This window comes from Acanthopagrus latus, chromosome 23, assembly GCF_904848185.1.
Source record: "Acanthopagrus latus isolate v.2019 chromosome 23, fAcaLat1.1, whole genome shotgun sequence".
In the NCBI taxonomy this organism is placed as follows: domain Eukaryota; kingdom Metazoa; phylum Chordata; class Actinopteri; order Spariformes; family Sparidae; genus Acanthopagrus; species Acanthopagrus latus.
In genome coordinates this window covers 18,092,758-18,115,837 of record NC_051061.1, presented here as the reverse complement: position 1 = coordinate 18,115,837, position 23,080 = coordinate 18,092,758, and the positions used below count along the sequence as shown (strand labels likewise).

The window sequence follows — 23,080 nt, the reverse complement described above, 5'->3', positions numbered from 1 at the left end:
AGGCAAAGAACTCTGTGTGGTCCGTTTATCTCTCTTGAGTCCGTGCAACGCAAGGCAAAACAATTAACGTCAATATAACAAACAGTGGCCGCGCTTTGCAAAACCTGGTGCTTTGACATCTGCCGAGCTTGTGAGATGTGTTTTTTGCTGTGGGCACTCAACAGGAGTTTCATCACACGCTAACCAGCCGCACATCCTGAAGACAAGTCTGTCAGCACCTCCAGTCATAACACATTCATCCCTGGGGGTTAGTGAAAATCCTGAACTGGGATTTCTAAATGTTTACCTCATGGGGAGGCTGGAAAGGCTACATTCTGCACTGCATAGGTCAAAACGTTCAGTTACATAACCTGAAAAATTGTTTGACAGCTGGCGGAAATTTTGAGAGTGGCTTTTTCATCCGTGTGCCACGGGCACAACAGAAGTGGTTTTAGGACTGCAATTGAATATTTGTTTATGTAAAGCACTTATCTTCCTCATAGTCAAATATCTAAATTAGATTTTTTTTATATATATTTTACATACTGTACCACATGAAGCCGGATAGTATCAAAATAGCAACAAACACAACAGCAACAAAGGCAGCACAGTGAGCTTCAGAAAGGGATTTTGCATGTCTTACATAAGAGAACTTGCGGCTTTCCGTATGTTTAACGTCTCTGATGTCATTGATCTAAAGTTGGCAGTGTCAGTCCGCCATTTTGTTTTGACTGAAATATATTTACATCTTGGCTTTGCATCTTGACAATCGTTTGATGGACTCCGACAGTAGAGATACCCGCGGTGCTCAGAGGATGAATCTGAATGACCCTGGTGACCCCCTGACATTTCCTCTCAGTAGAGTGATGCTTCAGCTTGGTCACTCAGGTTATCAGTATTTGACAACCTGAAGATGAAATTCAACAATCAGCTATCTTTATCCAGAGTTACATTATGTTCTTTAACACCAGTATAGTCACAATGCGCCATGGATGTAAAATGAGGGTTGGATACAGCATCAGGCGAAGTCCAGTTCACTCTTACAAAAGCTGCACTCGGCCACAAAAAAACCCTCCAAAAACAGAAACTTCTGCTAGCTGAGCTGGCTGACATTCCTACCTTGAAATGGGATTAATTGATTTATTGTGGACTTTCCAAATGTTATGAGGAAGAAAGTTATCAGATTACGGTGGTGAAGCGAGGGTTGCAACACTCTTCAAAAAAAAAGAAAAAAAGGATATCCACCATTTTACTGCTGCTTCTTTCACAATGTGAGCCAACAAGGCAAAAGTCTCTTGAGATCCCTGTGCATCACTTGTGAATACATGTTTTGGCTAACTGTCTTTCAGAGGCCGGTACTTGTCATGCGTGCTCGTTTTGAGATGTCAGCATGATGACATTAGCATTTGCAGCAAAGCACGGCATCGCAGCACTGCTAGCATGGCTGCTGAGTCACAGTCTTTCTCTTCATCTTTCACTTAAAAGCACTTTGGGTATTTCGTGTCACACATGTGGCGTGGTGCTTCGTGGTGGTGCTCTGTGATATTTCACCCCTTGATCTGCTTTTTCTAACTGTGTGTGGCACTGTGTCCCAAACAGTTCGACCCTTTCATGATGCCTGAACTGGATCTGTCTTTGTATTCTAGGCAGTTACACACATGTGTATATAATTAGATGTCCTACTCCTGGAGTGCCCTTTTGTACTCATCCCATTCTTATGTTCTAATCTAGGCCAACCCGCTGCCTCCACGACTGGCCTGTTTCCATCCCTAGTTAGACATAAATGAAGTGTTCCCAGCTCCTCACTCCCCATCTGGCCTGATCCTCTGCTTCAGGTGCCTCTGTATCTCCTCTAGCTGTCGTGTTTTTCGCCCTCCCTGTCTCTCCCAATCGGACTATCTCTAGATCTCCTCAGTGCACCAGCTTTCTCAGAAGTAGGTCCCCGTGCACCTTATATAATGTGGAAATTCCTTTACGCTTATGTTCCTGATTATACCGCCATTACGAAGTACACGGATGTCAGAGAACACCCTGTGTGTGTGTGTGTAGGGGATCGAAAAACAGAAAACTCTATCCTCCAGGGTTTTGGAAAACCTGGACCAGCCTCCCTCTTCAACTCTGTTAATCATTTATTTCCAACTCCTCTGCCCTTTAGAAATGTTGCCATATAAGCTGATAATGATGATGTATGGCTAGTAATAAAGAAATATTTCATCCCTTTAGGAATCCGCTCCGCTGACATCCTCAGCACTCTGACCTCCTGCTGCATTCCAGCGCCGACCTTGATGCCAACCTTATGATCTTTAAACGATCCACATAAAGCCAACAATAAATTCAGGGACTACGGCCTCTCGATGCTGACGGATATCAGTAGCTGGTACAAGTCAGCCTTAAGAGGATAAAAACAAGAAACAAATCCTCACATTTACCTGAGATTCTGTCTCCTAATCCCCAAAATGCCATGGTCTTTTGCAGAGATAAGACCAACCATGGCAAATTAAAGCCCGACTGAAATTCTCCCTACGTGATTCCCCGGTGTTGACCCGGCCAAACGATGGAGAACATTTCTTTCACGTGTCCCGACAATGCTTGCAAAAGAAAAACAGAAAGTAAGGGAGAGCATTTCCAGGAGAGGCAAAACACTCGTAACTGCCGGTAATACGTTTCTCATGGTGGTGCGTTCAGAGCGGCGAGGGAGGCAAATGCCTTTGGTTAAGCGGAGCTATTTATTCTGTCCCTGGAAACGGTCAAAGAACAACAAAAGCATTCTCAACAAAGAGCGGCACGACCTGATGCTGCCGCCTGTTTTCCTCTGTCTGCGGTGACTACAACCTCCATCGACACGGGGGCACCACGGGCACGCATCATACTCACAAGAGCCACACAATAGGCACACTCAGCTCGGAGAGAACTTCTCAACTCGGGCACTGTGTGAGAAACCACACCGAAGCAAGGGACACTGCTAAATTAATCCTAAAAAGGGTTCAATTTCATTGCGGGTAAGCTCATGGAGAGAAAACAAAAACACTGGCAGCTCTGTTGTTTGGATTTGCAGGACGCGGTGAACACGAGTGGCCACTCACATGTACTTAAACTGTAGTTTACACACACACACACACACACGCACACACACACAGAGGCCTGAGTACCCACAGTGAACTGTGTCCACTGACTCGCTACAATCTTGGGAGGGAGTCCAGGTTTTCAGACTGACGAGGAACAGATTCTGGTGGTCTGGATCTTTTCGAGCTCTTGATTTTCAACCCACAGCGCTCTCTCTGTTTACTACAGTACCGGATTAGAGAGTTATTTGGAGCACACACACACACACACATACACACAATCACAATCACACGGGCAAGTACCTACTTTAAGCATCAAGACACGTGCTTTACGTCAGGGATAGGATAACAGGTCTTTCTCCCTCTTTCATTTCATTTATCACTGTGTCCATATTTGTTTCTATACAACATTAAACAGGAGTCTTCAGCCATGCTAACGCTCTGTGAGGCTGCACGCAAATATGTACACAATGCGAAATGTTGACGTTCGGCATGTGTAACCACGTTCACCTTCTCAAGCTTCACAGATTGCTTTCCACACTAATCACTGCACCAACAGGAGGTGTTGGAGAACATGTAAATCATGAATTTAAAGCGTTTATAAGCCATGTGTACAAACAGCACTCCGCACTTCGGCCACCAGCAGTTCCTCGAGGTTCTCGATCTTCTCCACCAGCCTGCACCTGCATTAATGGCGGATGGACAGGCAAACACTCACTGCACGTTTTGGCCAGTGCAACATCACTTCGGATGTGCAGACTTGTGGAGCTCACACATATATCTTGCACAAATATAGCTTTAGTAAGCGTGCAAACATTTTCTAATAAGCACTTAACTGAATTACAGCCGATGCTGACAAGAATGTCATAAACTAAAGTATTGGACAAATGGAAATTGTTACAGCACAAAGGCACTTGATGAAAAGAGGATCAGATTTACAATTCATCCCGAGGGAGACGTGAATGTGTACAAAATGTTACGCCGCTCCGTTCAGTGTTTCACAAAAATCCTTATGGTGGCACTAAAGGAAAAGCCACTGGGATTTATCATCTGGTAACCATGAATGTCTATACAAAGTAACATGACAGTCCCTCAAATAGCTGTGGAGGTATTTCAGTCTGGACCAGACTGATGAATCAACCAGCAGACTGTCACTCCCATCCCTTGAGCCATCTCGATTGCATGGCTTTGTTTATTCTGCTGGATGACTCTCCTTTAATTTAGAAAATATGCTTGGCTGTCAGGAGCAGGTGAGTGATGATCGTCTGACTGTGATGACTTGTTCTCAAGAAATTCTCGTATCTGTAATAAGGCTCTTGCTGGCAGCAGCATATGTTAATCTGTGCTGGCAGCGTGGGTGAGCTGCCACCTGTAGATGTGTTGGAGTTCTTCGGGTGCGGCGAAAGATTTTGACACAATGAAAAACAAGCTCTAGAATTCGGTGACTTTTCAGTGGAACTGGCCTCCAGGAATATTTTTCAAGGATTTTCCTGGAGCCTGTGACGATTAATTAGTCGAAAAGTCAACTGTCACGTCTTTTTTGTGTGATTACTTGTTTTCTCTCTTGCTCCTCATTTTTTTTTCTGCTCTACTGGCTCTTTGTGTTACGTAACTGTCTTCCACAGAGGTACAAAGACGTGCGCATGTTTGTGCGTGAGTGTGTCTGCGTGAGTGTGTGCTCAACTTTGTCATTCCTGTCAAAATTTTCATATTGTCTTGAAGCTTCCTGGTATAATCGGCCAAATCAGTGTGTGAAAAAAGAGCCTGGAAACAATAGCTGGAGGTCAGACGGGTCATGGAAAGCTGTTTGAGGAACAATGTTATCTGGAGACCTGGTAATAAAATCCCAGTAGTGTGGAAAGGTACAGGCCCTTTGAGTACAGAGCGGCTTCCGCTCTCCCAGATTCACCTGGGCCGTCTGTTAACTTAATGGACCTGCCTGTCAGTCAAGTCTGCACAAACAGTTTTACACTCTGTCAGTCAAATACTGACTTCCTGATGTGACAGCCTGTCCTCACCACATAACAGGCCTTATTTTTACCGGGCTGCTGATGAGTGTCAAGTGAGATCAGGACCTTTGAAATATCGCAAGGACAAGATGTCTCAGCCCTTTTTACCCTCAGAATCATATTTTTATAAATGACTTTTCATCTGGTTCATCTTAACCTGTTCTTTGTCAATCTGTGTCAAATGTATTGCGGTGTTGCAGAAAAGACACAGCTTCTTCCACAACAACGGCGCGGTGGCATGCGATGTGAGCTCGTCTTTGATAATCATCGTTTGTTTGTCTGGAAGTTCGACGCTGGGCATGAAAATGTGTGTGGGTGGAAAACAGAAGAGCACCAAAAGAACGTCAATATTATTCTGCAGCTGCAGAGTGCACGGTGCCTTAAAGGAAAAATCCACTTCATCAGTCTGTCATCCCACAGAGATGTGAAAGAAGTGTAAGTTGTGCCAGCAAGAACAGGACAAAGACAGATTTCTTGTAGGATCATTAAAGGTCCAATGTGTAGGATTAATGAGGATGAAATGACAGAAACAATTCATAATTATATATTAGTATTATAGGTATTTTGTACATCAAAATTACAATTAAACATCAGTGATATCTGGATCAACAGTTAGCATTGGTGTAGTTGTTTCTAACTTGGAAATGCAACATCCCGAACTGTTTTCTTCAGCACTTGGACCAAGAGGACACCGACGCTCGCAGCACTACAGCAGCTGCAAAAGCATCTCTGTTATCCCAAAGAAAAATCTACTATAACCTTACAAGACACACAACATTCCTCGAGACACTTTTCTGCCAAACTAAAGTGCACTTACTGTTTGCCTTAGATCGAGGAGCAAAATAATAAGCCTGGTCTCATTGGGGTTCATGCTTTCAGAGTGCAGAGTAAAAGTCCCTGGAAGTGTAAACACAGCAGGATTTCTGGGGCTCTTATGCAAGCGTGCTCTCACCCCTGGTTATACATGACACGCTGGGAAATATCAAATTAAATGAGCTTGACCCCCCCCCAAAAAAACTGCAAGACAAATAAAGAGCTCTATTATTACTTACCGGGCTGTTGTGGCTAATGGCAGCAATCTCCACTGAAAAAATACACAGGAAAGAGAACATGATGTTCCTCGTCTCAGAGTGGCTGTTTTTTATAGTGAGGCCCCCCAAAGTGCTGCGAGGATGAGACGCTGTTTGCGACTTCATGCTGGCGCCTCAAAAAACCTTATATAGCACACTTTAAAATTTCATTGGGTTGTATAACAATGGGGGCACATATACCCAAGCAGTTTTGTTCAATATTTAGATACTTGTATTTAATGCGAGTATTTGTATTTATACTCCACTACATTTCAGAGGCAAAGATTACACTTAACAATCAAGACATAAATACATTTTCATGATGTTTATTTTTGTTTGATCACTTTTATTTCACTGATTATCAAGAAACCTAATAGAATTACATATACTGACCAATGATATCATTTAAGGCACAAATACTTACACTTTTCTCTTTAAAAAGGCGAGATACATCAGGTAAGACTGCAATATTTTGGCTGAGGCAGAAGTGACTCCATTTGATTGACTGTACCAAGAAAAAAATGACATAAGACTTGGACCAAATGTCTTGAATCCATGGTCCAGGTCCAATAAATATAAACTAAATAAAATAGTATGGAATTATGTAGTTCACTGAGGACAGTTTAGTTTGTTCAATTGTAAAAATCGTAGACAAAATATTTTTCTCTTCTGATTAGAATGTCTTCCCCAAAACTACATAGTGTACTTTTAATACTGAATATCAAGTAATTAGCTGGGGCATTATTAAAATGATGTACATACGTATTAGTGCATCAATAACTCTATTCCAATAATATGACACACTCTATTTTGAAATGGGCCTTTATGCGTGATGAGAATGTTTACTTTTGGGACTTTTTAATCCGTGACTCCCTTGTACGAGATTATTTCTACACTGTGGTATTGCTACTTTTACTTACGTACAAGACCTGATTACTTCTTTCATCACTGCTGATTGACGAATAATGAAATATTGTGTAACACTAAATGTTTTCTTGGGTGGAGGCACAAGTGGATACTTCTGTTTAGACTCATTATGACATAATTGCCTGTAGACGGCTAGACTGAGGGAACCCAGACAATTACTCAATGATAAGTGACGTGTTGAAGAAAAGGCCCATTATGCACAAAATACATAACAGTACATTCATTTACATTGCAGTAAAAATCCTTATAGGTAATTTCCTTTATGTTTGCCAAAATAAATGCCTGGTATCCTATATCAGGCACAAAGTACAGCAGCACTCAAGCAAGAAATGATAACAATTCCTCTGTCACAGGCGATTATAAGTGCTCAAAATCATAACAGGGAACAAAAAACACAACACTCATTTCTCAAGGACCACTACAAGAGCATAACTGGCTCTACAGCACCACCAAGAGGAGCTACAGCACACTGACAGCCAAATCTGCTGGACTGACGATGTCTAACTGTAATACACTTTTTTTTTTTGAAAATTGATTTAAAATAATTTTTGCAATGTTATTTATAAGATCTGAGGCCACTCCTACAGATCAACTGGCTGAGTAATGCAACACATTTCTTCAAGTTCAACCACTTCAGAGAAGAATACTTTACATTAAAAGACACAAAAGTGAACACCTTATGTTACTGTTTAGCAGATTATGAGTGTACATACACTCTGAAATATATAACAAATTCATTAAATATGAGTCATTGTGTTGTTTATTTAAACCATTCCACTTGTTAGATAATTGAGTCCTAAAAACAGGATTTTCTTATGAGTATTATAAGCAATTTTACTTTTCATATTCCACATAACTTGTTTTGTTGATATACTTGTGCATTGTAAAGATTCTGTAAACTTCTTCAATCACTGCTGTAGATTAAGCAAGTAAAAAGGCATAAGAGAAAAGACAAAACAAAAAACACAACTTGATCCAGCTCTTTCCAATTTATTGAGACAGAGATGCACAATTAATGTGGTTGTTAAATGATCTGAGGAATGAACTCTACTTGAATATGTCTGCTGCATGCTGTTCTTACTCCCTTCTGTAACAATGTTGTTTTGTTTTTTCAACTTTAACATACAACTGAAATCAGCATAAGGAACAAAAACTTCAGCAAGACTAACAGTTTAAACCAGTTAAGTGTTGGGTTGTTACAGAACTTCCACCTTCAGATTCCCCGTCATGCTCAATGTGTGCTCTACTGAACAGGTCAGTGAACACAGGGACGCCCCCATGGCAATGTCAGAGCGTGAGATTAAACATTCACTTTATCTCCACTGACATCTCGATGCTAGTTTAATTTTATTCCCTTTACAGCTCAGTATGTGAGGTCAGTTTACAGTGTAATAGAGGCAAAGTAGGCGTTTCTGAAATCAAAGAGGTGCTCGGTGCACAAGATGTTGATCATTGCTGAAGAACAATGCCAATGCAGAGAAAGAGATCATCTTGATACAACAATGTGGAAAAGACCAACAGGAATCACTTTTTCCTGGATAAACTTCTGTCCACATAATCAGTCAAGACATCTGCACATCACAGAACTTATTTATGACTGGTAGTGCAACACTGCCACATAGAAGACAATGCAGGTTTTTTAAAGGAACAATTTGCATAAATAATATTTAACTCAATAAAACACAGAAACAACAAAAACTAAGACAACACAGATTACAAATTATTCTATTTTTTTTCTCACAGGAATGAATGGATGAATGAATAGTAATTTCTGAGCAGATGTTTCACATTTTGTTACCAATTCTAAAAAGTGATGAGTAGTTTATAACACATGGCAGTCGGACAGATAATCTTTTGGAGTGTCCCCTCTTGTAGATGTGGTGACACCCGGGAAACTGCATCACACGCAAAAATCACTATTCAACACCACACAGATTATCAAGAGATGCAGGTGACATTAAGAGAAGAGGAGAAGCGGTCAGATCTCATTCCTCAAACCTCCCGTCCAGGATGCTTTCGAAGGTGAAGGGGAGGAATTTGAAGCCCTGGCCTAAGTAAAACTTGTTTTGAAACTCCACCCTGTACAAAATAAAACAAAGATCCAATTAGAAAAACAATGACCAGGAAGCGTCTCGTACAATAACATGGGCACACAGTGGTGATTGGCTGTCAGGTTCGGTAACGCTGAGCAGGGCAGTTGAGACTGTTGACCCATGCTCTTCATTCCACAGTCTGAATCAAACTACACCAGCTCATGTCTACATCCCAGCTCCTGGACCCGGGTCCTGGGGCCAGACACCTAAGCTTCTTCCCCTCTGGAAAATGATCAGGCTCTATTTTTAAAAAGGCCAATGCTATATGACGGCTGGGTGACCTTTTAACTGAGGAGACACAGATACCTGCCATTCCATAGTCTGTCGGGTTGTAGCAAATCAGACGAGGAGGGGATTGTCGTATTAAAACTATTAATGTTCCCTGCAAATTTCTTGCAAAAACAAAGAAATAATCCAAAAATTGTGTTTGGGTGTTAAAACTTCATGATATCTCCTGTCCTATCTGTACTGAATTAACCACACAAATCACTGGCAACATTTGATCTTAAACCTAATGATAACCTTAGATTTTTTCATGCAATTATAAACATTATCTTACTACTTTTGTAGGTAACGGATTCCGTCATGTTTCTACATATACTTAGTATTCAATAGTTAAGCAGTACGGGGTATCGCACAGAAAACCTCTGGACAGAATAATACCACCTCTACTCTGGCAAACAAACTAAAAATAAATATCCTAATTGGTGTTTTATATAAGCTTCTCTGCATAGAATGTACTGCACCTGAAAGTCCCTGGGGGCCATTTAGTGAAAGCTGAGTCACCCAGCATTCCTGTGTAAAGGGTAATTATAGAGAAGCGAGGATGCAACACAGGCATGCCCTGGAAATGTACCAGTGGATTAAAAGCTAGGATGACATTCAGCAAGGCCAGACAAAGACATTAATGAGGGGACAACAGAGGAGTCGCAGGCTGCTCTGCAGACCACACATGCAGGAGAAACCCACTGTGTCTACACACCAACTGCTGCCAGACATGTTCAAGGCCACAGGCCAGGAAAGAGAGTGGGGGAACTTCTAAGTGGGACACACCATTGTTGACGGTCAGACACACCCTGATGATGTGAATGTGTCGTTACATAATTTGTTGGGAATTCTCAACATTGTAACTAAAGTAACTAAAGAAAGAACATTTAAAATGAAAAATTAAAAAAAAAAAATAATAATATGAGCATGGCAGACAGAGTGACACTGTGCTGGAAGTCAATCAATTAAGGAAACTTGGGATCCAAGTATCATTTTGCATCTTTACAATACAATACAAAAGATTTTTACTTTTGGTTCCTGGCCCATTATTAAGTTTCAGTTAAGCCCTCTGAGGAAAAATGTTAGGGCGCCTTCAATACAAACTAATTCCTCACTCTGATACCATTTTTAAAAAAAGTTTTATACTTCAATTTATACCTTAAGGCACTTAGTGTGTGGCTTAAATAATTATTTAACCTTTTTTAGTACAAAAGAAGCTGGTCCTGGTTCTTTAAGTTGAAAGACATGAGGCTGAAATAGTCACCTACTGTCTAAAATTACCAACAGAAAGAGTATCCTCTCATCTCTGTTTCTACACAGCCTGGGATAGTCTTCTGAGAGACTGTCTGGTTAAAAACTAGCCTGCAGATGGAGCTATAGCTCTGTGGTTAACAATACTGTCCTTTGGCCCAAGTGAAAATAGTAAATCCAGTGTATAGGATCCTAGTTTTGCTCAGTTTTAGTGCTTACTATGTGTAAACCTTCTGAACGATGATGAGATGTGCAAAACTGTACGCTGGATCTAATCACAGGTTCAAAAATAGTTGAATCAAAGCCCCTTCAAACCATTAAAAACTAAATATACTCAACTGATAAAAACATACATACCAAGAAACAAGTGCAATATACAAAACAATTACACAACTTACCAGTGCAGTCGCAGTGCATGCAAGAAGGCTGACAGACCTTCCATAATAAGAAGAATGGCAACTGTGAGAACAGCGAAAGCGTAAAAGACTATGGCCAGAAGGATAAAGCCGCCCAAGCTTCTGGAGGAGAGGCCAATGTGCATCACCATGGACCACAGCACCTCTGACAGCTCTGTGCACAGGACAAAGAAAGCACACAGATTTGAGAGGCCCTGCATTTCATTTGAGTGTATATGTATTTCTCATAATAAGCTGCTGTAGTAATTTGTAGGCGGGCCTCAATGACACAAGTGTGACATACGTGCATGAGCCAGACTGAGGGCCCACAGCCGCAGGTAGGAAGCAGTGTTGGAGATGCAGCCCAGGCAGTACTCGATGGTGTGGATCGCCTGATGCACTGCCATATCCCCAAAGTTAAACTGTTGGACAGAAATATAGCATCAAAATGTAACCACATGTCAGCATGAACCTCTAGAAACAACTCCTCTACAACCAGTCCTGAGGTCCACACCAGAGGAAGGTGGGTTAGCTGTGTGTGCTCAGGTCATTGACAGGAAAGCCCTTTGCCACTGGAGATCAGCAGACACCAATAAATTAGAAGAGGGGGCATCGTCGTCTTAGGACCCTGTGAACCCAAAGAATTAACTGCCCCACTGATGCCTCATGCACAACGCCGCAACTATAAGGAAACACCGGCCCTACTGGCGCCCACAGCTTGAGGAATCCCTGCAACCCATGTCTCAACAAGTGACTCCTGGAAAACACCGACTACCACTTACACACACACGCACACACACAGACAGTCACAGCTAAGAGCAGCAGGCAATGTTTTACAGTACACATAGACAACAAAGCGAGGGGCAGGAAGGGACAGAAATTCTAGAGCATGCATGGGATATGTTGACAGGTGAAGGTGCAGCGTGAGCTCCTGTCCTACCTCTTCCTCCTCGTGGGCCTTGACAGCAGGTGACAAAAGGCAACGCTTGGTTATTGACAACACACACACACACACATAAATTCAGACAGACAGACAGTGAAAGACATCAGTGAAAAGAAAAGTAAGGAGAGGAAGCAGTTACTCTTAAAAAAGGAAAGAGGGCAAAAACAACATTACAGGATGACAACACTCTGCTCACAAGTCCATTCGGGGCATTTTAGGATCAAATCAGGGGAATATATCTTTGTCTTACAAAACATAAAACAACTCACACAATTCAGCACAATCTGTTTCCTGGTAGTTATAAAGCTCTTCATGATGTAAAAATAACCAGCCGGGATATTCTTTTTATAGATTATTTATATTTACAAGCATCTTACGAGCAATAGATCTGAATTCAGTCTCTCAACAACATTTACTATAATCTTCACGTGACAGCCTGTTAAACCTTTTTGAACCACCGGACCTTCATCTATATTTAATGCTTTTATTAGCCCACAAGGGAAATGGAGAGATGAGCTCTCTGTTTCTAACTGTGGCTGAGTGACTGAATTATTCAAAGGTAAAAGTAGATCCAGTTCTCCTGGTTCTCTTTTACCTCAGGCTCCTCCTCGGAGTGCTGCGAGAGCTGGTCATGCTGGATGATTTCAGCCTCATCCTCCGTGGGCCCGTTGCCCACCCTGATCCCTCCAAAGTTCTGTGTACCCTGTCACAGAAGATGGGCAAACCAACAAAATTAAAAAGGGATGAATAATGAATGATTGGTACAATAAGTAATGTATGTCTACTTCATCTTACCAGGTTTTTCCTCCACAAATACTGTCTCCGCAGAACAAGAGTTTTCACTATTAGCATACAGGGAACACAAGCCAAGGCGATCACCACCAGGAGTGATTGTATGCCCATCTACATATTCAGGATAAAGAGAGAGAGAAACAAAAACATTATAGAAGGATAATTATGTTGCCTGGATTCATTTCAGGACAAAAGGTTGGAGGTGGTTATCTAACCTGTCCTCTGTAAAGTGGTTTGTTTGTGGGGTCGTTATAGTTGAAGAGGAACATGTTGATAAAGGCGATGAGGAGGCTGGGAGCATCCTTGGAGGTGCGTGCATCGTATGAGAGCCACTTATAGAAGACCAGAATGACTAGGTATCCAAACAGACTGGACATGAAGACAATCTCGGGGATGAATCCCAGGTAGATATTCAGAGGCTTCTTGAAGTACCTGCAGAGAAGCGCAGACAGTCACGTTGTCACTCAAAGAGGAAAAAAATCAAGAAAGGCGAGTATGATGATGATGATGATGATGATGATGATGATGATGATGATGGAGATGAAGATCTTACAGGTGGTTGAAGAGACTCAGAGTGACACCGAACAGCATGTGAATGACTCCCAGGATAACAGACATCTTCATCTTGAATGAGTTCAGGAACGTCAGCTTGTTGGTGGCAATGTTCCATATCTGAGGGACAAAATGGTCGAAGACGGTGTGAGTGATACTGACAAAACGAATATCACAATAATTTTTAAAACATTTTTAAAAGTATGTTTCAACCTTGAAAAATCAAGAGAAAACAGATTACAAAAAATTTTTTAAAAAAAATAAATTCACCGGATCGATGCCGATGGGGTACGGCCCTTTGAACACTCCATCTAATGCTGGGTCCAACTGCAAGACTTTATTGTCTCGCAGTGTTGCAAACCTAAAAACAAGAGAACGGTAATCAGTTTTGTGACTTTAATTACAACACACCTGAAGAGATCAATAGCTTTATAGACGACAGGCTGTGATTGCCAATAACACTTACGTCCAGTTGCCTCCTATTCGAGCATCAAACATGGGCCTGACGCTCCAGCCGGAGCCAAACAAGTTGAGTGACTTGGAGAAGCAGTCGTTGTAAATGATCCCAGTGTAGATTGAGAAGATTCCCATCAGCAGGATGATGTAACGTCCTGCAAACACCATGCTGAACATCTGCCGCAAGACAATCAATGAGAGATAAGTTGCGGTTCTCAAATATGAAAAATCTCTGCAATTATGAACGTAAATCGACAAAAGCACCAAACCCTGTACAGCTCTGGGAACAGTGATAGGGGCTTATGAGATGGCCATGATGGGATCCATACCTCATTGTCGTTCTTCTGGGCCATCAGCCTGCTCTCCCTCAACACAAGGTACAGGGCAGCGCAGGTCATGAGCGTCCCGTGGCCCAGGTCACCAAACATAACCGCGAACAGGAAGGGGAAGGTGATGATGGTGTATGGTGCTGGAGACGAGGAGTTGGGGAGGCAGGCAGCACATGAGGGGAGGGTGGCGTGGCAGGTGAAACAACATATGAGTGAAACATGTCACGATACACGGCGTGTTCCAACAAGGTGATAATGGGTGATGATGCAGAGTAGGCAACAAGTGTCTGTAATTTAATATTACAGGCAGCTGGGTAAACAGAAAAGGTCCAGTGTGTAGGATCAAGAAGGATTTAGAGGATCTATCGGCAAAAAAGGAACGTGATATTCATAATCATGTTTTCATTAACATAAATCACCTGAAACTAAGAAGAACTGTACTTGTTACCTTAGAATGAGGAAGAACAAACAAATCAAACACTGGCTCTGAAGAGGGCCTGTTGTGTTGTGTGTTTTTAGTTTTAAGCAGGGTACTTTGGTTGGTTGCCACACTGCTAGATGCCACTAAATCCAACTCACTGGACCTTTAAAAAAAAAAAAAAAAAAAAAAAAAAAGTGTAACACTGATGGTCTGACTAAGAAAGGTGTCACACATGCATACCTGGGTTAATCTCCCGGTAGCTGCCAATTCCATACGCGTCCACAATGTTTTGGAAGCCTGAGGTGAACTTGTTGGTCTTGTTGTAGGTGGGTGGGGTCTGTTTGGTCTGCATCCTGTTGAGGATGGAAGGCACAGTGGAGCCGCTCTTCTCCTACATGTCAGGCAACACAAGATACAATACACTTTCACAGACATGAACTATTAGAGCATTTAAGAAATCTGGTCTGATACCACTGTCTTCTTTAAAATCTGATTTGTCATGTCATTATCCGTAACCGCTTATCCCTTTCCATGGGGTCACGGGGTGTTGCTGCTGGAGCCAATCCCAGCCTTGTCTCAGGGCGAGGGCAGGGTACTCCCTGGACAAGTCGCCAGCTCATCGCAGGGCCCTCACTGATGAGCAATGTGGGGTTCAGTATCTTGCTCAAAGACACTTCGACATGCAGCTCAGCCTTGCCCTGAGCCGGGATTTGAACTAGCAACCTTTCGATTACTAGTCGACCTGCTCTACCCACTGAGCTACAGCCGCCCCTTAAAATCTGATTTAATAAACGTATTAAATTCATTTATCTGAGTTCACCAAGCCTGCCAGGACAACACTGTAGAAGTAGTGGTACAGATAAGATCTTGATACAGTACACCACAGCCTCATGTTTCCAGATACGCAGAATAAAAACAGCCGAGAGACAAATTGATGGTAGAGACAGTTTCATGTATTACAGGCTGAGGTCTCTGTTGCTGTGTACAAGTGGAGATGCAACGATTAGTCAATCGCAAGAACAATTTGCTGCTTTCTATTTCTAATGCATTAATTGTGTAAGCCATTTTTGAAGGAACATTTGTAGTAACTAGCAGATAAATTGATAATGAAAATTATCATTGCACTCACACAACACCGTCACAATCAACCTGAAAAATGGCGTTTGTTACAGAGAACGTTGTTTTATTCCAGGCATTCTACCTTCTTTTCCAAACCTGGTCTCTCTATTACCCACAATGCAACTTGATTGCTGACAGTTCAGTTGGAGATTCAAGTGTGTTATTCTAGGTTTGGCTAATGTTGCTCTCAAGGAGCAACCATGAAGCAAAGATAAGAAGTAGCATAACAGACAACGCCCTCTGGCGCCACAAAATCCCTTTTAATACTTTTTCCACATCAACAGTGGTTTCAAACTGGTTCTGCTACATTCAATACACAACCTTAAACTTGAACCAGAGTCTACTTTCTGAGAAGAAAAATGGCACCTTGTGTGATTGTGTTGATAAAACATGAACTGGACATACTAAAATAGTGCATATTTTCTATAAACATAGACTACCTGGTGCTCCGTTACTCACCGTCCCTCTGCGCAGGGCGAACTGGATGGAGTCCAGGTCGGAGACGGGACACCACACCTCAGCGATCAGACACTTCTGAGTGACGTCAATGTTGCAGAGGTTGAGGGTGTGGTAGATGGCCTTCATCTTCCTCACCTTGATGAACCACACTCTGACTGTCTTGGCTGCAGCCTGCAGGACCCTCTGCCTGTGATCCTCAGTCTGGTTTAGCACCTTTGGGGGCAGACAAGAGTAAAGCGGTCAAAGTGAAATCTTTTACATGACTTTACTAGAAGTGTTATTCATGATTTTATACTCGCATATCTGTTTGATTCTGGTTTTGTGTCATCTTGGCCAGGACACTTGTCAAAGAGAGATTTTGAAGCTCATTTAGGCTTTTCAGGTTCTAAAAAAAAAAAAATGTCTAGCAGACATTATGTAACCTAATCTCTACAGCCCTGGAGCCAGAAATATCTGCTGTGGGAGCCAACACCTAGTCCTGCCATTTTGGTTCACCCTGTGTTTTTTTTGGGAAGTACAAGCAGATCTTAGGGAGGGTAAGTCATTTCTCTCTTGATTAGAAATGACAAACTTCTTCTTACAATGTCCAGTGTACACACATTAATCAAAATGCTATTGAAAATGCTAGAATAACAAGAAAACTAAACAGCAGTGACAAATTATAAAATAATCTACATTTAAAAGGCCTGATCAGTTGAGTCATATGCTGAGTAGAAACGGGCTGTGTAAAGCCTTTAGATTTACCCGGTGGAGATATAGGATATTCTCAGGTATGCCGCTGTATGACTCACATTTAAAGTCGAGTCTCATGATCAGCAAATAGCAGGACATTTAAGCTCTGTGCTGTCTGCCTACAGGCATAGTCTTGCATGGTGTCCAGAGGCTTAATGGCCCGCACACAGCTGAATGATGTCCAAATAGCCGGCCATTCATCCGCATCCATGCCGTTCTGTCATTTAACTCTCGTGCCCACGTAGCGACAAGCATAACACTGCATCCACAAACACCGAGATCCTCATTCCCGTATGTAAGGCCATGAGAGGATACCAACTGATTTGTCAAACAGGACACATGTCAAATATCAAGTATCTGTCTCGTGCCAGCCGTTTCTGTGGCTGCAGCTGTCAATGAGCCCATAATATCTGAGTGCAAGACTCTTGAACAAATGTGATTTCCGTGATATGTGAGACTGTGTGACATGATGTAATACGGCCATATAGGCAGACATATCCTCATATGATCACATTATTTTTATAATCCACTAAACTGCTAATTAATTGTTTAGTCTGTAAATGTTCATTATTCCCTGATAAATACACAACAACGTAGACACCCAACTCACAACGTTAAAGTCACTGAGAAAAAATATAATCCTGGATTGGTCCCTTCATCCAGATCTACACCAGGAGTTAATGGGTCTATCTGAGTCCCATCCTCCATCCAAATTTCATGGAAATCTATTTCGTAGCTTTTGTGTAAATCCTGCTGACAAACCAACCTACTTAAGAACAGACACAGGAGAAAACATAACCTTCTTGGTGGAGGTAATAATTAGAGGACAGTGGGAGGGATTCCCCAGGGCTCTACCTCGCGCTTCAACAATTCACCTGGGACAAAGTCAACACTGTGGGGACAATAACAGCAGTGTTGTTCCTATGGAAAGCTTCTGTTGACAAAAGGTTTTAACTTGCAGTTAGCAAATTTGCAGTACAAAGTGTCTGTCAAAAAGACAGACTCCAGGAGTCTCCTGCTGTTGTTGTCCCTTACAGAAGGGTTATGATTACTAACTACCATCTGAAACATCCTTGAAGTATTCATCTCACCCTCAGTCACCATCTATGATTCATATCAGTGGCCAGTGAAGCACACGGCTGTTTCCAATGAGCTGTCATTTTTGCAACATGCATCAATCAATTGCTCATAAAATATCCGGCTTTGAGATGAGACAGGAAGCTGAGAATAACTGTAAAAGAGCAGATGTTGTCCTCATGCCTTATGAAATTTCCTCTACCGTCACTTTCCGTTAGATTTCTTCCTGACAAAGCAGAAATAATCGAAAAAGAAAAGAGAACTAAACAGTTCAAGGGCATCTTTGAACCACTCAATGTTGACGAGTTGTCAATGCGTAAGCGTTTCCTCTTCAAGTGTATTTACCATTTGCAGGTCTTCAATCCGTGCATTCACCCCTGCCAGCATCTCTTTCCTCTCCTGAGGCGTTTCTGGACATGGGTACAAAGTTGCTCTGAACCTGAAGACGGATGTAGAAGCACAGATGAAGATCTGTTGGACAAGAACATTTCATAAAATTGTACAAATGATGTACAGTCACTAAAGTCACTGACCCCTCGCAGATCTTCTTGACACGATTCTTCAGCTGGTCTCCCTGGAAGAAGATGATGAAGACAGACTTGTGGACCTGGTCACCCTGTTGAAACATAAGACAGTCAGGACTGAAAACAGACACTTCAGTTCTCTACTCAATTTACTGTAAAACTTCAAGAAAAATCAGATTTTCAAAGACTGCTGAACATGACTTTTATTCATCAAATAGTGCTAACCGAGGTTGGGTCCTCCAGAGGATCTTCAATGTCAGCCTGCCTCAGGAACACATTTCCTCTGCAAACTCTCCACAGCATCCTCTCAAATGTGGGAATACGTTCCCTGCCAATGACTCCAGCCACAAATCTATGACATGGAAACACTCCGTCACCACTGTTGTTGGTTAAATGGATAAAACTTTTATAAGAAATACAGTTAAAGCTTTGGCCAATAAGTCAAAGAAACTTTACAAGAGCAGTGTGGGATGTATTGGCAATGTGTTTCTTTGTATGAGCCCTTCATCTATATTGGTAGTAGATCCTCCGCCATAGATGCTAAGCAACCTGAGTTTTTGCTTAACCTCTGTAAAAAATGTATTTCAAATGTCCATCGTCACGATATAGGACAGATTGGCCGTGCATTTTCTGTTTGTGATTATTTCTTAAGAAGCTGATCGCGGTGCCAACATTTGCTGTAATGCCTCCACTAACAGGAACAACATTTGTTGCTTCAGGTGAACTTTGTTGCCTGACTAAGCTGGTGTGTGGGAGGTGACTGGCTGGTTGTAACACTCTGGTGTCAGAAACAGATGGCTGAGGTGCACAGAACGGAAATCTCCAAGAAAGCTTAATCCGTCTGAATCAGGGACGACCACAAACGCAGACTCACCCCAGTCTGAGAGGAGCCCCTCGGTTGGGCTCATTGGGGTCCATGAGGGTCGATGACTCCTCCAGTAAACTGGGATCCTCCATCTGCATGAGAGTCAGGTCACACATCAGCTACAGTGGCACATAATCATTACTGGGACTGCATTAACACACTGTATGAACATACTTGTGAACACTGCTGTTACAAACATCTCAGAAATTCATTTCATTTCATTTACATGACTGCTGAGAAGTGGACAGGAGAAAGATACAACAGCCTGTTAATGATTGAACAGCCTCAGGTTTGGCTAAATCATTCACCTCATTTCATTCTAACAACTTGTAAACTTTTTAGTGATGGCAATTAAATGGAAATGATGTTTCGCAAAGTTCTTTGCTCCCGCAAATTAAAAGTGTCCACAGAATAAATTCTGTGTGAAGTATTATGCAGCAGTGGAATTACAGGATATTAACATGAATAGTTGGTGTGAAAGGGCCAAGGCCATGTGAGCATCTATAAACCATCACGAGTTAAACACTTCTTGCCAAATCGAGCAGAAGTAAGTGCTTCTTTGTAAGTGTGTGTGTGTGTGTGTGTGTGTGTGAGAGATCAGTGCAGGCAGCTTATCAACAGAATCTGCATTAGATAAGATTTGGTTTGACTATAACCTACTAGTGCATATGAACTAGTTTATATGTTCTCAAATTATAAAACCACGGCAGTAGCCAGCTATAAAGCAAAACTCCCACTTCTCTTTCAGGCCACCACAATGCAGTAAACAGTGTGCACAGTCCAGCTGACCTCGTCAAAAAACTGCTGTGTCCGACGCAGGATGTGTTTGAGCTCAGTCAGTTCCAGGAAGTTCTTCTTTAGGGCCTCTTGGTTGGTGTTTATTTCCTTCAGCTCATTCTCAAGCTTCTCAAACGTGGCCTGTGGGGAGACGTACAAAAGGCTCAGCAAAGGACCGCAGCAGACGACAGAGCTCGCGGTTTATCTTTACAAAAAAGAGAGAGCAGTCACCTCCAGGTCGATCATGTCTCTTGGGAAGGGGACTTCTGGGTTCTCTCCTGTGTCAACTATTGGGATGTTGGCCTTCTTTATTTCTTTTTCCACAAATCCTGCAAGATAGGTAACAATACATTCTCCTGGTGAGTACTAAGGGCTCTGTCTCTGTTTGTAGGGTCATTTAAAGGCTAAAGATAATATAATAATGAGAGGCAACATCATCAACTTCCATTCAAGGAAGTTCTGGCACAGAATATCTACACTCACTCAGTTTGCGATCCATCTCCTCACAACGTCGTACTTCATTGACAAACTTCCGTTGGAAGACATTCACATCAGGATTTAGCTGAGGAAAAAAACAGGAGCGTAAGTGAGGATCAAGCAGCAGAACAGACTGTCGTGTTCAAAGACATGTCTTTATACATTTAAAATAAAAAATGTGCATCATTTGCATTCTTACATTTACATTTCAATAATTAAATGACATGGCCAAGTTCTGTATAGCAATCCACCAACTCCCCTCACATTTAAAAAGATCCTTTCAAAGTCTATCAATAAACTCTTTTCATGAAGTGTAAAAATGACATTTTGTTGTTTAATCATTTGAGAATATCAGTTACTTTTAAGTAGTGGAGGGAGTCAGAGTGTAATTTGATGGAATGACCAGGATACAGCCCATCCTATATTCAAGCACAAAGCTTCCCTCAGGGATTGACAGGAATGGGTTTTCTCATGCGTGGAATGAGGGGTCAGCTGGGAGCACATGATGAACACGATGCAGAAGGCATGCACTTTCTCAGCAATGTGACTGATGTGATGCTGGGTACTAGTTTAAGAGTTTACCAAGTTTCAGTGGGCCATTTGTTGGTAATACACATAGAGCAATCATGACTCAGAGGACGGCAGAGTGACAGTGGACTTACATCACGAAACTGCACCATCCCGATCTCTCCCAGTTCACTGACGCAGCAGTAGGCAGCTTCCGACTGGAGGAAGAGCTGAGCCAGCGTCATCTCTTCACTTCTGAAGAGTTCCCCCATGTTGCCGAAGGATGCGAGCGCTCAGCTGCCGTAAATCAACCAGAACCTATAGAGACTGAACGTTGATAAAGTCAGTTAATGACAAACACAAGCAAACTTGATCTTCAGTTTAAGGGGGAAAAAAATCACCCGGAGTCAAACTCTTGCAACACATAACAGATGTGAGAAGTCCGACATTCAACACTTGCCTCTGCATTTCACATTAGTGTCAAGATCACTAATGAGGGAGGCCTGTAACACTTGTGTGGTAGTTTAGCACAAGTGTGAGAAGCTGGCATGTGACAGGACATGAGAGGAGAAAAAAATATCTCAGCTTGCTCCCATGTTGATCTCATGATCAGTGCAGGAATGCAGTTACGGTGAGTTTTCTCTTTACCATGTCAATATATGGGCCTTTAGGTGGTAATAGTTTCTATAATAGATGCAATGCACAGGTAAGTCATGACTGTTGGCAGTCTGCAGCATCTGTAATGTTTACAATTTGATATTAAAGGTTGAGATTTCCTCAGAATATCTCGCAGCCCAGCAGAATAACCTCCTACTGTGAACCGACCACACAGGGCTTATCTGTGGATTACAAGGTAGCATGTGACCTGCAGCTCTTGTGAGCCTCGATACACCCACTTTATCAACGGGAAGTACAAATGAATCGATGGAACACAGCAAATCAGATTAAACACCGCGAAACTTGGGGGGGAAAAAAACTACATCGATTACACATTTCTCATTTAGCACATCCATTAACGCACCAGGCAGCGACATTAACTTGTTTAGCGACGCTCCCTGACAACCGCAGCTCCACCTGTCAAAGCTGATGTCAACCAGCTAATGGCTACTGACAGACGACATTAATACGTCGCTGTCAGAGCAACTTGGACACCGATCCACCAAAACCATCACCGCGATACAATAACGTAACGTTAGCAAAGCAATACAGTGAGCTAATTCGGTTAGCTAATCAGCTAATATGAGCGATGAGATATTTACTGTAACGTCAGCTGACGGGTGCTAGTAAGATTAGCAAGCGTTTGTTAAAGTCTACTTACAATATAACGACAAAGACAACGTTGTACAAAAGAATATTAACTGTAATATTTTTTCTGACAGTAGGACGTTAGTTAACTCATTTAGATGACAGCTAACAGAGCTCGGTTTGACATTTAAAGAGTGTAGTGCTAACAAGAGAGCTAGCGTTAACGCTAACCAAGCGCACCTGTTGTCCGATTTGCCTTAACCTCTCGTGCAACAAATACATTACGCTAAGTAACTTTCAACCGTTCATCGTGTCAACTACCGTGTAACTGAGTAATAGTTCTGAACTCGGTGACAGCCCTTACTGTTAACTTGGAGATCGTGTTTGTCTCCCCTCAGCTTTGCTCCTCAGTTTCCTCTTTGCTGTTTGTTATGGGTTGGTCGGTGGCTGGTTTGTTTAAAGCAGAAGGCTCCTCCTCTTCTTCGTCAGCTGTGAGAGCTGTACGGCAGTTAGCGCCCTTGACGTTGCATTACCGCCCCCTTCTGGACGGTCGTGTAACTGATCCTAACTCATATGCAACCATAAATGCATTTTCTACCCTCTGTCGCCCTTTTTCTTCTCCTTCTTTTTATTTATTTATTTATTTATTTATTTATTTATTTAAGTATGGCTGTAACAAATGGAAAGAGGAGAGAGAGACAGAGAGAAACACTGTGGCTGCAATTTGACTGCGTTTTTAAACACAGCACGCA

General features: G+C 42.2%; 1 protein-coding gene across 3 annotated transcripts; it reads right to left on the bottom strand.

The window, feature by feature from the left end:
• Positions 1-8,017: 8,017 nt before the first annotated feature.
• atp6v0a1a (ATPase H+ transporting V0 subunit a1a) lies at positions 8,018-22,839 on the bottom strand. Of its 3 annotated transcripts, none has more exons than XM_037089030.1 (22): positions 22,693-22,839; positions 21,239-21,410; positions 20,583-20,661; positions 20,331-20,428; positions 20,112-20,240; positions 19,332-19,414; positions 18,683-18,809; positions 18,467-18,549; positions 18,279-18,372; positions 16,125-16,337; positions 14,787-14,937; positions 14,126-14,265; positions 13,807-13,973; positions 13,611-13,701; positions 13,342-13,460; positions 13,004-13,220; positions 12,792-12,899; positions 12,592-12,699; positions 11,994-12,038; positions 11,358-11,475; positions 11,057-11,228; positions 8,018-9,126 (listed from the first exon to the last, which is right to left on the bottom strand). In XM_037089030.1, exons 2-22 carry the CDS (start codon positions 21,353-21,355, stop codon positions 9,033-9,035), a joined length of 2,553 nt encoding a protein of 850 aa, XP_036944925.1. In that variant the 5' UTR covers positions 21,356-21,410; positions 22,693-22,839; the 3' UTR covers positions 8,018-9,032. The 3 variants fall into 3 exon arrangements, with proteins under 3 accessions (XP_036944925.1, XP_036944926.1, XP_036944927.1); XM_037089031.1 differs by having other exon boundaries at positions 11,994-12,011; XM_037089032.1 differs by lacking the exon at positions 11,994-12,038.
• Between the last annotated feature and the right edge of the window lie 241 nt (positions 22,840-23,080).

Coding starts and splice junctions, on each gene's coding strand:
- atp6v0a1a (XM_037089030.1), bottom strand. CDS start 21,355: ATGGGGGAACTCTTCAGAAGTGAAGAGATGACGCTGGCTCAGCTCTTC. Junction 20,241..20,330: donor GAGACATGATCGACCTGGAG/GTGACTGCTCTC, acceptor GTCTCCCCACAG/GCCACGTTTGAGAAGCTTGA. Junction 19,415..20,111: donor CACAGCAGTTTTTTGACGAG/GTCAGCTGGACT, acceptor ACTCTCATGCAG/ATGGAGGATCCCAGTTTACT.